We start from the raw sequence: 16,727 nt of genomic DNA, 5'->3' as shown, positions 1-16,727 counted from the left end.
AGAGGACATAGGACACACAATAAAGGTGTTCTGAGAAAAACTTTTCAAAGGTATTACAGGCACATCTGAGAAGCCACATCTACCTAAAAATCGAAGTTTGTTTCTGTGTAATGGTACAGTCCTGTGTAATACTGGAGTGCAGTACACAGTTCTGAATGTTCACACCAGCTTGGTTGGGCTGCCCCAGAATAGAAATCAACGGACACTGAAGACACTCGCACAGAATTCGTTCCCAGCTAATAAACCGTGCAAATAAGGACAAAGATAAATATGTGACATTAATCCAGAAGCTTTTACATGCGTTGTAGTTTTGTTTTACTTGTGTTATCTCCTTTGATACCCTGACTAATTACTAGTTTTTCAGTTTATTTTTGCATTCTTTTTAAAGTTTGTAATGAGGAGAAGCAACAGAGTTACTATGTGCAGTATAGGTATAAAAGCAACAAACATTTAATAAAAACTAGGCTCTGAAATTTTTGGCTTTTATTGATTCCATTGGAGCACTTGGCATCAGATGGGGCAGATTTTTCCGTCATCTGAAGATAAATAATAAAATCTTCTGCTAAAAATATACTTTCATCCAACAGCTTCCTGGAACAATTAAGCAGATTTCCTGTGTGATGGTAGATGGCAGTCTAGATAATCAGACCACCTTTAACAGCAAAAACAATAAATTTATTTCCTAGTCCCAGAGAGAGAGCCAGAGGTAAGGTATCACAGCAAGCTTCCGTCTCAATACATCTACAAATTTTCCTAAAATATTCCATGTTGTAGCTTCAGACCTATTCACAAGTCTCTCTGATGTGCTACTAGATTTTCAGTAGTTACCATTTTCAGTTCAGTTCCTATCTGGAACAAGAGAATGCTTGTTATCTAGGAAAAAGTCTATTCAGGCCCATTTCTTCCAGGGAGAAGAAAAATATTAGGAAGATGTTTTGACAAACCACTAAAATTCAACGGTATTTCAGAGCATTCACAATTGCTTTGTTCTGTGCAACAGTGTTGCTAATGTAAAAAGTGATTAAACCATGAAAATTTCAATTGGATATCTGTATTTGAAAAGACACAAAAAAAGCAAGATTCAAAAAATCTCACAGAGTTGTGGCTGTCATCATCTAACAAGGACAGGTTAGGGGTGACTGGCACACATGCTTACTCATAAAATAGAATTCAGGCCACCCGGGCAAGCTCCTGTATTTTAAGTGTTTGATTAGTTTCACATAGAAAAATCAAATGCTTCTCCAATAGGAAAGCAGCTCCAAAATCAGATGCATCTCCAACTGAAAAGAGCTCCAAAATGCTTTGATTGAACTTTGCTTCTACCTCCATGCTCCCTGGTTTAGAGAGCATTCTTGGTTTCCGGAATAATGGAATGGAATAATAGTTTTAACATTCTCTTCCTAGTCCCTCATTAAAGCAATGTCCCTGGATCCCTACATTTCTCAAGTGTGTTGCTGCAATGATGTTCACAGATGGTTCACATACAAAGAACAGAAACATGAGAGGAAAAGCAGCCCACATGGCTTAATCCAAGAACAGAAGGCACACAGATAACACAGAAATGGTATAAAAAACCTGATGACAAAAGTCCATCGTCTGGGTCATATCCTGAATATATCAATTCACTCACCACACTTTAAATACAGGCTCCATCTATTTCAAAAGCAGAAAATACTAGACATTATTAGAATCAACAATAAATACCCAGCCAGATCACCTCTGTAAGTTCTTTCTACATTCAGGGCTACCTTGAATGGAAAAAAGATGTCAAATGGGAGTTTCCAGTGCATTTGGGGCTGGCCTCGTGGAGGTTCTGGCCAATCCGTCATGTCAGTGAAGGTAACAATAGTTGTCACAGGTACCATGCTCATGTCTAGAAACTGCAGCAAGAAGGGAAGCAAAAGGAGTTTAGCAGTCTTAATACAAAAAGCATACCCATCCCCAATTTTTTAATGGGGGAACACGCTGTAGATGACTGGCAAGCATGGCAAGCATCTTTGGGATGGCAAGAGTTCAGTGTCCTAGGAGTAAGACCTCTTTCCCAAAATTGATATTCAGCAGGTAAATTGTGGGTGTAGTAAAGATCACCTTTAGCTACTGTGTATCGTATGCTAGAGATCTCCAAAATGGCAGCAGTGACTTAAGCTCGGCTACAGAAAGCCTTCTACTCAGAGGAAAGACATACCAAATGCTTAGTAATAAGAACAGATACAAGCTAGCTTTATTTTTTATAAAAGATCAGCTGGCTCCTTGGGCAAGTGCTTGCTACCAGAAAGAACTGCCACAAGATGCAATCCTATCAATAAATGTCAGTAAACTAAAGCAGGGACCCAATACAACATAAATTTATTGCTCACATTTTAGGATGTTGTTTCAGGAAGGAGACAGATCAGTGAAGATCACACAGGGGACTGAACCTCTAAGGCCTCAGTTCTTTTCTGTTTTAACGGAATGCAGCAAGAAAACGCATACACTAGCTCTTTGAACTGCATGGAGTTTCATGGCTACCTTGGGCTGATTTAAGACCGTGCTGCTGCCAAAAGAGCAACCTCACTCTCTGCCCCACTTCCTAGCTCTGCATGCTAACACTGAGAGGGCATTTACTGGCAGCACACCTTCTGTGCTTGCACTGGTTTATGCCAACCTGTGAAATTAACACCTCAATCACTTCCCTGAGAGGAATTTCAAAGATTGCCTTCAGAGCAAAATTCTGTAGGAAGCACTCAAAAAATTTGCATCATAGAGTTCATGACTCTTAAGCAAAAAATATTGTGACTCCTATTGGGGAATTTTTGTGGCATCCTCAAGGTGAATTAAAAAATAAGTCTGTGCCTAAATTAAAAACAAAACCCAACCAAACAAGATGAATAACACATTGAGTACAGTCTTGGTTCTACAGGAGTGTGCAAAGAGGCATCATGAGCAGATTCCTTGTGCACCTTTGCATCTGCAGCACCAGTTGTGAGAGCATCAGCATGCGGCCCTTCAGCCTGCCATGGGTGCATTCCCCAGGCCTGCTCTGCTGCCCAAAGCTGGCCCCTGAGCAGTTCCCATTCCAGAATGGCTACAAGAAAATGCTGAGGCTATTTCTTCTGTCATCACCTGGAAACTTCACTCACTTGCAAAGTGTCCTAATGTTCCTCCTTCCAGCCAGTTTACCACCTTCTTGCCCTCCATGCCAGATCAGTCCTTGATCACAATTCACCACTGCTGAGCAGTTACAAATAGAATTTTCCAAACAATTCTGATACAAGTTCTCCTATCAATGAGTAAACACACTCAAAAATAGGCCAAGTTGCCCTAGTCAACAAGAAGCCTCAAGATGATTGATTTAAGTGCCTGGACCTTGAAAAACTGCCTTAAAATCAGAGAGATTAGTGCAGGGAAAACAACTCCATACATAATCCCTCCTAAACAGTTGGGAGAAGGCAACCATTAGCAACTTCCAGCATGCTCTTGTAGAACTCCACATCATTTTAAAACGTCCTGTATTTTCACCAAGTCCAAATATAACTGTGATCAGATATTGTGTATGGGTGTTGAAATCAGGATGTCTTTCCTGGATTCTCTGTTTTCTGGTCAGTTACTTAGGGAACTTTCCAGTGACACAGTGCTGTATAAATAAAAAAAGGTTTCTCTAAAGAATATTAAAGGAACTAAAGGATAGTTCTCAGGTAGAGAATCTGTAGGCTAAAGCTGGGAAGTGACATAATTTGAAAGTAATGTGCAGTCTAGTGGGCTTGCAAATAGTTGGACTTCATAACTGCTGACTATAGAGCAAGTTGGTCCTTTCCTAAAATTTCCTTTAGTAACAATCCTAATTTGTGGATTTGTGATGTCACTGATGAAGTCAGTACTGATTTTAATGACATGGGCTTTTTTGCTGTCAGAAACTTGCTTTCTTATAATTAGCCTTGCAATATACCTTAAGGGTCTAAAGTAATTAGCATAAGTTGCTCAAGCAAATCAAATCTGAATCTCATTCTTCTTGATTAGCTAATCCTGAGGGCTTTGCACCCTACACTTTTACTAGGAATACAAATCTTCTTCCCCAGACAGAAGATTTTTCTATTAATTTTATTAATAATTTATTTATTAATGAAGCCATGTAACAGGTGATTTTAAAAATATTTTCATGGGGTGGGAGTATCACTTTGCCTCAGGGCAATATGAGTTTTATGTGGTTAACATCTTCCTATCCTCTTCTCGTCATGTATTTTGCAAGAAGGGAGAACAAAAGGGTACCATGAGATGCATTCAAACAAGTGTGTAAAATCTCATTTAGACTGGGTCTGAAGTTCAAAGTGTGTTAACACATCAGACAGATACCTTCCTCATAGTCATGAAGATGCCTGGGTGGATGCCAGCTGCTTCCCCTAAGCCCTTACAGAGAAGTGTAAGCCTTGAAATATTTCTGCTGCCCAAAAGACTATGTGATATCAAAAAAAAAGGAAAAAAAATCACAATGGGATCCACTGACACATGCTTGAAAAAGACTGCTCATTGTCCTCTGTGGTCATGTTAGCTGACATCACAAAATCACAGAATGGTCTGGGCTAGAAGGGACCTTTAAAGGCCACCTAGTTCAAGCCTTCTGTGATGAGCAAGGATGCCTTCAACTAGATCAGGTAGTTCAGAACTCCACCCAACCTGGCCTCGAATACCCTCTTTCTGGCTTACTGCCTTCCTCCCCAGTTCTCCAAACATGTTGTCACCAGCATTAGTCACTTCCTCAGCTACCTGATAGTGATTTCAGAAGCTCTAGAGGAACAGAAATCTTCTGCACAGATTATCAGCATTCTGTGGAGTCTCTGAAATATTACTACACTCAAATCCCATATTAAGGCTTTAAGACACAACTAAATATTAAACATGCAGTTACTGGATGTTTGTAAGTACAACTTTATACCAACCATAACTGTAAGTTTAAAGATTGAGTCCTAAAGTGGCAGAAAGTAGTTCAGGGTTGAAAAGAAGGTATCTTTTCCAGTTATACAACTGAGTGAGGACAGTACTGAAAAGACCACAAAACAACCTTCCTCTATAGAAGGCTACCATTGCAGCCAGACAACTGCTAAAATTCAATAAATCTCAACTTACTTAGTTTCAAGACCATTTGATTTCTTGGTTCTTAAATAACCTGTAAATCCCCTTTAATTACCTCTGTGTGTGAGGGAGGGCTTTTGATTCCATACCTTGAGGGGCTGACAGTGGTAAAAGTGCCGTGTACCCACTACTTGAGCTTGTGGGTTGGACAAGAGGCCCACTTTAGTCCACAATATCTGTATCTCCAGGGTCACAGGAACCATACAACAGGAAGTGCAATTCACAGCCTGAAAATAAAATACATGCTAATCAATTTAATATAGTATTTTAAAAGTGATAAAGGACCACTATGGCCAAAGTCTAATATTTTGGATAATACAGGTCACAGAACCTGAATCAATCACTTCAGTACTATCTCTGTAACTTCTGATCATGTCAACCACCCATTTTGGAGCTCACTGTCATCTCAGTTCCAATTAGAATTTATCTCAGCTTTACCTCTTGGACTTCATATTCCACTTAGCTATTCCCCCACAGATTAACAATTATTACAATGCAATTGGCTCACAGACTTTAACCTTATTAGGAAATATAATAGGATATAAATATCCCTACAAAAATATTCCCTATTCTGGAAAAGCAGAAAGTATTATAATAATAATTAATAGGAAGTAGCCAGCTACTATCAGTTCCAAAAGGCTGTCAGAAAATTATATAACACTGGATTCAGTATTTAACTCTTTTTGCCCATTTAAATAGCAGAACAGGATTCAAGAGATAGGAAATCTGTCAGGGTTTGTTGGGTTTGAGGGTTTTTTTTTGCTAAGTACTCTAATAATATGAACATGAACCATAATGGCTGCTTTCACATATTAAGACCCCTGAGAGTCATAGGTTCATTATACAAAAAAGTGCAGATACCCCGACCTCCCCAAGGCAATACAAAGATACGAAAGGAAAAATATTTACAGTCGGTCTGTCTGCATTCATATTACCTCCACACTGCAGTTCTCAATTAGAATGGTCCTCCACTCTTCTGCCTGAGTTGAATGAGCACTGCCAGTTACAGCAAAGTCTTCTGTTCTGCTCATCCCCTGAAAAGCCTTGTATAACTTCTGCTGTATGTAACTACAGTTACCGTCTTCCAATATTGGGGATAGGCTGGAAATGAGAAAAGAACACCTTTAAGAAAGTGATTTCCAGGACAAGAAAAAAAAAATCCAAACCACTGTCAATATCCTTTCTTTGCAATAAGTATTTCTTCTGCTCTTATAATGAGTCAACAAGTATTGGTATTAAACAGATGCAGTTTCAATCCTTTCAGCAACAAGAAAGGAGAAAAATATGGCAGGGATAATGATAAGAAAAGCTGACAGCTCTTCAGCCATCTTATCGCATCAGCAGTCCTACACTTGCCGTGTCAAAGGAACAATCTAAACCATCAAAACAATCCCTTTTTAAGATTCACTCCTCAACTCTACTCTTGCCCAAGACATACTGCCAGACTAGAGCCTCAAAATGTCCCAGAAGACCATCACAATGTTCAGATTATTCTAGCAGGCCACCATCTTTACTATATTCATGTTCTCTTAGGAGTTTGTGAAAGATCTGTAGAGACACATCGGTGATCTCAGGGAAGGACCTAGGCTCCACAGAAGTACATAAGAGACTACAGAAAAACATTCTGAGTCCACAACTTCCAACTGTTGGAAAGGATGACTGCAGAGTGTGTTGTTACCTGATTTTGCAGCCTGTTCTCATATTCCTTCCAAACTGTACTGTGTGCCTGAGGAATTGTGAACAACTTCCATCACTTTCACTCCTTAATATGCTCATCTGACAGACTGCACATCAAGAAACCAAACAAAAGTATAAACAGACAACATACAACACTCATCTCATTTAACAATCCACTCACCCCATATTCCTTCTTTTCCCTATTAGGGCACTATAAAAGTTCAGACAGTGCAGTAACAAATCAAAAAAAACCCCAGTGATAAACAAAAACTCCTAGCAGAAAAAGGATACACGTTGCTTGGCACCACTGTTTGCAATCAACAGTGGTGCTCCAGTGATATAGCCAGGGTTTCCGCTTCTAGGCAACACATGAGAGAGAGTCCTGGTCTACAAAGCGACAAAGAGAAGAAATAGAGGAAAAAGAGGAAAAAATTAGCATCAATGACATCCATTCATCCCAAAGATCAAATTTGCATTCCCAAAAACGTAAATGTAAGCTGTTTTTTTGAATGACAGATCATTATACACTACTTAAACTATTTGTTTACAAGGACTCTTTCTTACCTGGCCAATTTCATTTGCAGTCCAGGAAGTAAAAAACTAAATGTCAGTATCCTGAAATGTGGACAATACCAGGAGAGCTCACAATACAATGAATTGCTATTGCTCAACATTTGTCTCTGAGGAAGTGAACAGATCAGTCAGGACAATTCTACAGAAGAACTGCAGAACAAACTCTGCCTTGACCCTGATTCTTAGTGGACCATTCTACTTCTACATGTTTGTATGGCAATCTGGGCATAACTTCAACAAAGTTGCATTGCACACTTACCAACCCCTGAGGTCATCACTTATTCAATTTTACATTGAATTACATAAATCATGGGACATGATTTATGTGAACTTAACACACATTAGTATTTCCCAGATTTCTACACCCTTCCAAGTAACTTTCTTTCCTGCTGCACAGGCAAAAGTGTTAAGTACCTGGAATAAATTTAGTAACTTCTTTCACAAACACTAAACACATCACATACAACCTTAGCTTCAACCCTTTCTTTCACAAGACCATGCTGCTGACTTATCTTCCATTCTACCTCAACAAACAAACAAATAAGAACAAAAAATAACCCTCCTCCAAAAATACCAAACCCAAATCCCCCAACAAAACAAACAAAAAACCAAAACAATACTTCCAAAACAAACAAAAACCAAAACAAAACAGTGCCAAAAAGCCCAAAACCAAATCAACCAAACAAAAAAAAAAAACAAAATCCCACGCTCAAAAAACTACCAAAAACCCCCAAACAAATAGAAAACACCTAAAACCAACCACCAAACCAAGAGCAAAAATCATCATATAAAAATACTCAGCTCCTTGAAATTTTTGCAATGAAAGACTGCATGCTTGTGTTGAGCCTGGACCTCTCTACTAGCATGCTTTATTTGAGACCAGAAATGCCTCCCCTCTTCAATCATCTGTATCCCGGGGCTCTGTTACTACTATATCACAGTGAAACTGCTCTAACCTCTCCAAGTATCTTCTGTACAAAAATTAATCACAAGCTAGACTACAAACTTGGTAAAATTCCAAGGAGGATGGAGATACTAACCCAGAAGTGCATGGTGAAGTGCTGCTGCAGAGAGGATCTGGAGTTCACAGAGATGTTGCTGACTTTGAACTGGACTGAAACACTCTGAATCCCACTTGTGCCACTATATTCTATCTCATAGATCACCTGAAAGTCCAATTTAGAGAATAACAGGAGACAGGGTAAGGTAATAGGGCAATGGCTTTAAGCTTGTGGTAAGCTGCTTGAAAAGGAAAGAAGATTCACATACCTCAGAAACAACATTGATGCATGTATTGTCTTTCATGTGGGGAGCTCCAGGTGGTGAGACTGCAGTGACATTTACCTGGAGAAAGTAAGTATATTAACAATCAGTAACTGTTTAAAAGGAGAGAGCTCTTTTTACTCTTTTTCACTGCTTTTCCATCCAAGTCAATTTACCTCCTTGCTGTGATCTGGGGGGCACATCACACTGCTCCAGATCCCCAATCTTTTTCCACGAAAATAAGCTACCTCCATGACTTTAGTCCTATCTATGCCCATTCATTCAAAAATACACCCTTATTATGTCCTTTTTTTCTATAAGGTCTTAGTTTTGTCAAGAAAAATCTTGTCTTGGACACAGCACATTCCCACTTTCCCTTCAGAACCAGAAATGAGACTGACCTTCATGGATGGCGTAACAGTGTCATTAATTGGGACCTGGGGAAAATAAGCAAACCGTTTTACAATTCCAATAAAAAGTGAAGTAAATTGCTGTGTTTGTGACTAAAGTCATAAAATCACTACAAAAGAACCTGAATAGTTATTGACAAAAATACTTTGTTTATTCCAGATGTGAAAATGTCATCATTTTGCAATTTATAAATCACAGACAGTTCACAGAAGGCATTTTAAAATACCAAAAGACAAATTTAAGCTTGGCCTAGTTAATGTCCTGCAGAACGCAGGTACTTTTAAGTGCCACATCTCTGATCCATTCCTGAAACTCCATCTTCTGCTATCAAGTACTTCAGTGTCCAGTTAAGGAAAAACTGCACTTTGGCAACAGCGACAAAAAGTCCTGAAAACATTAATTAAATCTGATCAATAGACTATTCTCTACTAGTTAAGTAGATTTAGATTTCCAGTAGAAGGGTATACTGAGTCATCAGCCTTAATATGTACTCCTATTTACAATGTTGTTTCCTCTTGGAAAACCAGAAAAACTCTACAAGCTGAGAGGAGACATTTTCATATAAGCTTTCAGTAAAACGAGTGGGATGAACCCAGAACAGTAAACTGGTTACTTTGAATTTATTGTCAGGATAAATAGAGACATTTATATGGACATAAATAGAGCTAATATTAATAAGGGGGCATCAGTATGATTTTAGAGATCGCACTTTATGTAAAAAAAAAAAATCACCCTAATTCTTTACTGAGAACATGTACTGCTGGGTTGATCAAGCTGATGGAACAGACAAGATATACTTTGATAAACAATCTGTTTAAAATGCGAGGGAATTTTAGATAGGCCATTAGAACTACGAAGTATCAATGAAGTACCTGTTAAATACATTAAGAATTTGCTAATAATGGAAGTTTATTGGAAAGTAGTTTGAATTTTAGGATTACCACCAGTCATGACATTTTTAACAGGTTTCCTGTTGTAGCACAGCATCCCTGACGAGGTGATAATTAGCATTGACTCTATGATTCTAGAAGGCTGATCAATCACTTTATTATACTATACTTATTAAGAAACTCATCGTCCTCATGGTCCAATACAGTTTTTCTTAATTGGTCCTTGAATCTAAACACTATCACCATTGGCCAATTAAGAAATCACCCTTTGGTAAACAAATCTCCATAACACATTCCACATGTTCACAACAACAGGTACAGCAAGTGAAGATAAGAATTGTTTATCATTCTTTTCTCTGATCTTCTCACAGTCTTCCCTGGGACAATGCCTGGGAAAGCTGTGCCTGCTGCTCTCTGTGGCCAGAGAAGAAGGCCTCAGCTATTGGAAGATCAGGAATGACATACCAAATGACCTTCAGTTTTACAGTTATCTGAAATCACAGCAGAAGGCAATGCAAAGTCAAACAACTAAGATTTTGAACAAAAGCAAGAAATTTGAAATGCACCTTTAGCACAGTGAAGTCACGGTAGTAGGAAGCAGCATCTAGGGCAGGGTCAGTCACGCAGCTCTTGCTCAAGTTGGCAAAAATCCGAATACAGCTTGTGCTTTTACTGTCCAGGAAGCCTGGGTGAGTTAAGACATGACAACAGATAAAAAAAACAGAAGCAAACCACCCTAAGATATTCTTCCCCCTTTACTAACCAGCAGGATTCCCATCAACACAAAGTCCACTGGCTCCCATTTTTATTGGCTGTCTAAGCATGCTCAATACAGATGATGAATCAAAGTAGATGAGGATCGGATCACCAGCCTGAAAAGAGAATTTGGAGAAATCACCAAGTTAGAGCAGAATACTAATGCCAAGGACAAGAGACATATCTATACTTCTTTGTGGACACCTGGTTTTGTCTAAAAGGTTGTCCAACCTCTTAAATACAAGGCAACTGACCAGAAATACTTTATACACTAAGGTATGGAAAGTACTGAGAGATAAAACAATGTGCTCTGGTAGCCAGGAGGGCCATCTGTGTCCTGGGTGCATCTGGCTCAGCATCACCAGGTGCTACCACTCTGCTCTGCACCATGCTATGGCCTCACCTTGAGCCCTGAGGGCACTTTTGGGTGCCACAACGCAACCATAAAGCTGTTGGAGAGCACTCAAAAGAGGGTTACAAAGATGGTGAAGGATCTCCAGGGGATACCATACAAGGAATCGCTAAAGTCACTTGGCTTGTTGAGCCTGGAGGAGACTGAGGGGAGTTCTCATTGCTCTCTGCAGCTTCCTCCCAAGGAGCAGACATTGATCTCTGCTCTCTGTGACAAGGGACAGGACTCAAAGAAACTGCTGGAACTGTGTCAGGGGAGGCTCAGGCTGGATATCAGGAAAAGGTTCTTCCCCAGAGGGTGGCTGGGCCCTGAACAGGCTCCTCAGGTAACAGTCACAGTCCCAAGGCTGACAGAGCCCAACACTCTCAGGCACAGGGTGGGATCGCTGGGGCATCCTGTGCAGGGCCAGCAGTTGGACTTGATGGTCCTTGTGGGTTCCATCCAACTGAGGATATGCTATGATCCTGTGATAATATGGCCTCTAGGTACAAAATAAGAATCTTTCAATCTGTTCTCATTAGACATCATTACAGACAGGTTAGTAAAAGCATATGTGCAAACTGATTGCTATTTTTTTTTTCAACTCACGCGGTAAAAAGCAGAGAATGATGGCTGAACTTGTGATGGTGCTAAGAAAGAGTGTCTGCCATACTTCTCTAAGAACCCCGCAAAATCAGATTCTTTGATATCCTGTGGCTGTTGAAAATAGTTCAGCTTTGCTAGAGTTTGAAAAGAGAAACAAAATAAATCCACCAACATTAAGTTACTAGAGAAGATAAGATTAAATACTGTGCCAATATTTTAAAAAGAAATAACTTTAGTAATTGAGAGTTACTTGGTGCCTTATATTAATTAATCCATAGTAACACTTATAATAGGCTAATATGATCTACAAAACAGGATGATATCATGAATACAGTTCATAGGAAACAACTATTAATACACAAAGCAACTTTCCAAAAAGCATGAGACTCCTTAACAGCTATATTAACATGTGCAGTAATTTCCGTGAGGTACCCATATTAGACACACATGAAATCTGAATTACAAAATCAATCACCCATTTGTGAGTTCACAAAAAGCAATATTAAATGGATTCAAAATAGTTAAGTAAAACTCAAGATAAGTATGAATAGACAATAGGCATCCTAAAAAGAACCCCAGACTTTCTATCGGTATCCTCTTATAATTTCTTTGCTCTTGTATGCAAAACACTCAGACAAAATCTGTAAAGAGCTGAAAGCAGGACAAGATAATAAAAAGCTAACCTTGTTTTGACCAGCTGTTGTACCTGTTAATCTCCTGAGCCCCTCCCAACATAAAATACTCAAAGATTTAGGTCAGAAGCAGATGGAACTGTGGGTCATAATTCCCAGACAACTCAAAAGAGAAAATGGTACGTGTTCAAATGTGAGACCACAGCAATTGCACTGAATGCCAGGAACTGGACATTGAATCACTCAAATGAAGTACAATGTGGAAAGCAAAAAGAGAAAAGAATGTTAATGGCATATCCTACAGGATATATGATTACCAGTGAAAAAAAAATCACCGGTAGCAGAGAAGAAAGGATGAAAATAAGCATATATAATGAAGAATCCAAGACACAATAAGAAAAACACTTTCTGAAAATTAGAGTAGTGGGATACTCTAAACATCAACCCTTATCTGCTGCTCTATGTGTAGCCCACTAAGTACGGTACAGATACATAAGCAATTGATAAAGACTTATTTGTACTCAGCCAGAAACCCTACCCTTAATAACAGTGCAATGATCTTTGTCTTTGGTGCTCAAGACCCTGATTCACTATGGTCTCTCCGAAACTGTAACAGTCAAAATAATTAGCAACAATTACAACGTGCAGTTCAAAAAAATATTCCCTACGCAAAGGCAATCAAAATATGCGAAAAGAAAGATTGCTTACAGTCATCCAACTGTACACAGAACAGTGGATCTTGTCCATCAGGATCAGAAACGATGTCTGTAGAATAAGGGGTATTACTTCTGAAAATCAGTGACTTTTCCACACACACTTGACTCACAGACCTGTAAAGACAAGCCCCCCAACCCCAGCAAACTATAAAATGGACCATACTTGCATAATTTCATCTTTTACATTATATAACGAGAAGAACGCAACAGAGTTTTATTTGATGAAAACAAAGTTTTCATCAGTTTAGATGAGCTGGTTTACAATCTGCATTGAGAATCAATTACAGAAAGCCTCTCTTGTCATTGTAGTAAGTTTGGGGACACTCGGTTAGTGTAATTAAAAATCACTCTGACACTTCCTGGGAAAAAAGTGATTAAAAAGAAAATCAGTGCCCATATATTACAGCTCCTCTCGGTCCTCACCACAAGGCCAATCTACGAAGACAGATTTTACTCTCTAATAGCTGAAACCATCTTCCACACTGACAGCATCTTGCGGTCTGTACTTGTTTGACCATCTCCTCACTGCAGTCTAAAGTACCTTTTACTTAAACCCAGACTTCTCAGCTCCCACCACCAACTGTCTCATTGCAGAGTAACCAAGCCTCGCTTCACCTCGGCCACTGTGCTGTCGGCTCTGGGAAGCCTTTCCCAGTCCCCGGCCCAGCGCTACGATGACCGTGGGCCCGGGGGCGCGGCAATACCACCGCGAAGCACAGGCGGCCAAGACGCAGCTCCCGCCGGGAGTGCGGCCCGAGCCCGGTCTCCGGGCCCGCCTCGGCCCGCTCCGGCAGCGGCAGAAGCCCATCCCCTACCCACCTGCTGCCGCCGGAGCGCAGGGCCGCGATCGCGGGGCTGAGGGCGGGCAGCGACGCCAGCAGCAGGAGCGGCAGGGGCAGCGCGCGCGACCCGCGCATGGCCGCACACCGCCGCGGCACCCCGCGGAGCCACAGCGCCTGCGCGGCACCAAGAGGCGGGGCCGGGCCGGCCGGGGCAGCGCTCCTCTGAAATAGCGTGTTGAAAAGAGTTAATTTCAGGTAACTGTCGCTATCTGTGTCGACAGCTACTAGCAATCATCTACCATTAGTGAATTCATGTTATGTCGTAATGACTGCGTTAAGAGCAGTTGTGTCTAACATTCAACAGGAGCTACCCTATTCTGCCATCATTTATATAATCTATATTAAATTACAAATTGAGTGGGTCGCTAAGCAATCACTGCTTTACCTTACGTTAGAGGGCATAAATTGGTCTGCAGAGCTGCCTAGGTAAAAACACAGTGTTTCACTAATTCTAGACTTTGTGTCACAAGCATTTCTACACAGTGGACCAGATGGAAGAAGATTCTTAATTTTGACATCATGAAAATTTTTCCCAAACAAATGCCAGAGCTTAGTTAAAATGCCACGCATTAGAGTGGAATCTCCATAAGTCCTGGGAGAGTTTGGCTTTTACAGTTGTATCTTTTCAAGAAAAACGTTTTTCGAAGTACTTTTTATGAGGTTCTTTTTCATGCAATATGTACCTAACATCTGAATCTGACTGGCGCAATATAGTGGAGATTAAAAAGTCAGTATGTGTTCAAGGAGTCAAATAAGCCAAATTCATGAAAGGAAGCATGCCAAAGGTCATCAAAAATGCAGGTACTGTAACAGGGCCTGCTCAAGTTTGCTGGTTTTTAGCTGTTGGAATCCCCTTCAGGGATTCCTTACTCTGGAAACATTGCAATGCCCTGTTTGAAACCCTTCCTTAGCCTTCTGCTGCTCATGTCTGCCAAAGGAAAGCTCACTGGCTAAGCCTTTGTTCTGATCTAGTTTCATTCCTATGTTCAGTGTGTACTAAATTTTCATCAGAAACAAAGATGGAGAAGAGATATCTTAAGCCATTACATTTTGGCAAGTAAGGACAGCACAGATAACAGAGGTATTGTTTCATTGGATATTTACTTATCATTTACTGTCTGTCGTTCTATATAAAATATACCCACTCCTCAGTAGATTAACTGCTTCAGTGATTTTGTTATAAGTGCTTTCTAGGAACAAGTGATTAAAGGTAAATAAAACCAGATTGATTTAAACTTTTATTCAGATTGATAATGGAAAATAATGATACAAGTTTTGTGATCATTATCAGTTTCTGAACAAAGAGAATAAGATGCATAGTGTCTATAGATAATACTTCCAGTTTGTCTAAATCTCTTTGCAACCTTTGTTTTCCCCTTCATTACCCTTTATGTGCATTCATGGCTCTACGTTAGTATGCAGCTGGGGAATAAACAGAATCTATATGCCTGGTCTCCTCAGGGTCACACACGAATTCCACTTTTCATTATATAGCAGCCAGTAATTTTCCATTGAAATTGGAGATAATACATCCAGACTCTTAGCATAGTGTCAGAGACTGAAATATTATAGTTTATGACTTAAAATTTTTCATTAAAGACTTTTGTCTATTGTAGCAGAACTGTACTACAAAAGCTGAAGGGAAGACCACCACACCCTGACTGAGGCTTTACAGGGCTCGCTGATGAAGATAAGATGAAGCAACAACTCAGGGCTGGGGACATTCACAAAGCACAACCTTAGCACCTTCAGGGCGGAGAGCACAGCCCCAGGGCTATCAGCCGCCAGGCTTCGCACAGACCCTCGCACCAAAGGGTGGGAGGAAAAAGGCTCTGTGTGTGTGTTGGAAAATCCTCTGGTCAGAGGCGCAGTGACCGCCCATCCGGCACTGTGCAGAGAAGCCCAGCTCCGGGGAAAGGCGCCCACAGCGTCCCTTTCCCGGGGAAAAAGTTCCTGGTTTCGGGATAACTTTCGCGGTCAGGGTGAGAAGGTCTCCAGCATCTCTGCAGGGTCAGCACTCTGTTCCTCACGCTTAGACATCACTCTAATTTCCCAACTCTGTACAGGCTCGTTGTTTTGGGGGTGTTTTCAGTGCGTTTCGAATAGTAGCTTCTCATGGCATGCTGGTCCCCAAGTTATTTTGCCTGTGCCCCCCTACGTCTCTTCCCCTCGCTGTCTGGGGAGTTCCCTGCCCTTCACTGTCTGGAAAGAAGAGCCATTAACTCAGCCGCAGCCGGGGCGTTTACTGATACAAAAACAACTATTAACGACAACGACTTGTAATTATCATAACAAACAAGTAACACTTCAGCAGCACAGCAACAGTGGTCTGACTAGTTTTTGTAACTTTTTTCTTCGGTGAGGTTGCAGAGTAGAACACCGGGGGTCACCACACCCTAAAGGCTCCCACGGGGACCGGACCCCCAGCTCCGCCCTAGTGGACAAAGCTGCCCATATCCTCCTCCTCCTCCCCTGAGTCGCCCTGGGAGCGACGACGGAGTCTGCAGACCTGTCGAGCTGCCCAGTCTTGAGCTGATCACTTTTAATAAAGGCATTAAAAGGAGAAAAAGTCTCCTGGCCTGTTTATTTCAGTCATCTGTGCCTCAGGCAGAATAAACTGTATATAAGCTGGACGCTGGAAACACTCGGGGTGAACCTTTCAGGGGAAGCTGTCACTCTGCCGGTCGAACCTCTGGTTTCACCCAGCGCCTGTTTCCAGGACTGTCTCGATTGTGGTGGTTGCTCAAAATTCTATTTTTTGTAATTGACCCAATAAATAGTTGTTAAATTTTTTATAAATTTGGCTATCGAATTGATCATGTATAACACATATATATATATATATATATATATATATATATATA

At 40.6% G+C, this 16,727-nt stretch overlaps 1 protein-coding gene across 1 annotated transcript; it reads right to left on the bottom strand.

Moving 5' to 3' along the window:
* Window positions 1–413: 413 nt before the first annotated feature.
* TCTN3 (tectonic family member 3) lies at window positions 414–13,995 on the bottom strand. Its single transcript, XM_074545481.1, has 13 exons — window positions 13,841–13,995; window positions 13,014–13,135; window positions 11,677–11,807; window positions 10,684–10,792; window positions 10,487–10,605; window positions 9,021–9,056; window positions 8,626–8,700; window positions 8,397–8,522; window positions 7,075–7,170; window positions 6,785–6,882; window positions 6,042–6,207; window positions 5,196–5,333; window positions 414–1,880 (listed from the first exon to the last, which is right to left on the bottom strand). Exons 1-13 carry the CDS (start codon window positions 13,936–13,938, stop codon window positions 1,659–1,661), a joined length of 1,536 nt encoding a protein of 511 aa, XP_074401582.1. The 5' UTR covers window positions 13,939–13,995; the 3' UTR covers window positions 414–1,658.
* Between the last annotated feature and the right edge of the window lie 2,732 nt (window positions 13,996–16,727).

This window comes from Zonotrichia albicollis, chromosome 7 (assembly GCF_047830755.1).
Source record: "Zonotrichia albicollis isolate bZonAlb1 chromosome 7, bZonAlb1.hap1, whole genome shotgun sequence".
NCBI classification, from domain to species: domain Eukaryota; kingdom Metazoa; phylum Chordata; class Aves; order Passeriformes; family Passerellidae; genus Zonotrichia; species Zonotrichia albicollis.
Note: the sequence above shows the minus strand (reverse complement) of the source record. Positions and strands in the feature narration are given on the sequence as shown.

Bases quoted from the DNA above. Each gene is read 5' to 3' on its own strand.
- TCTN3 (XM_074545481.1), bottom strand. From the start codon at position 13,938: ATGCGCGGGTCGCGCGCGCTGCCCCTGCCGCTCCTGCTGCTGGCGTCG. The intron at 13,136-13,840 runs GTGGGTAGGGGA...TTGTCTTTACAG, and splicing joins CTGCGCTCCGGCGGCAGCAG to GTCTGTGAGTCAAGTGTGTG. The intron at 6,883-7,074 runs GTATCCTTTTTC...GCAGTCTGTCAG, and splicing joins ACAGTGGTGCCAAGCAACGT to ATGAGCATATTAAGGAGTGA.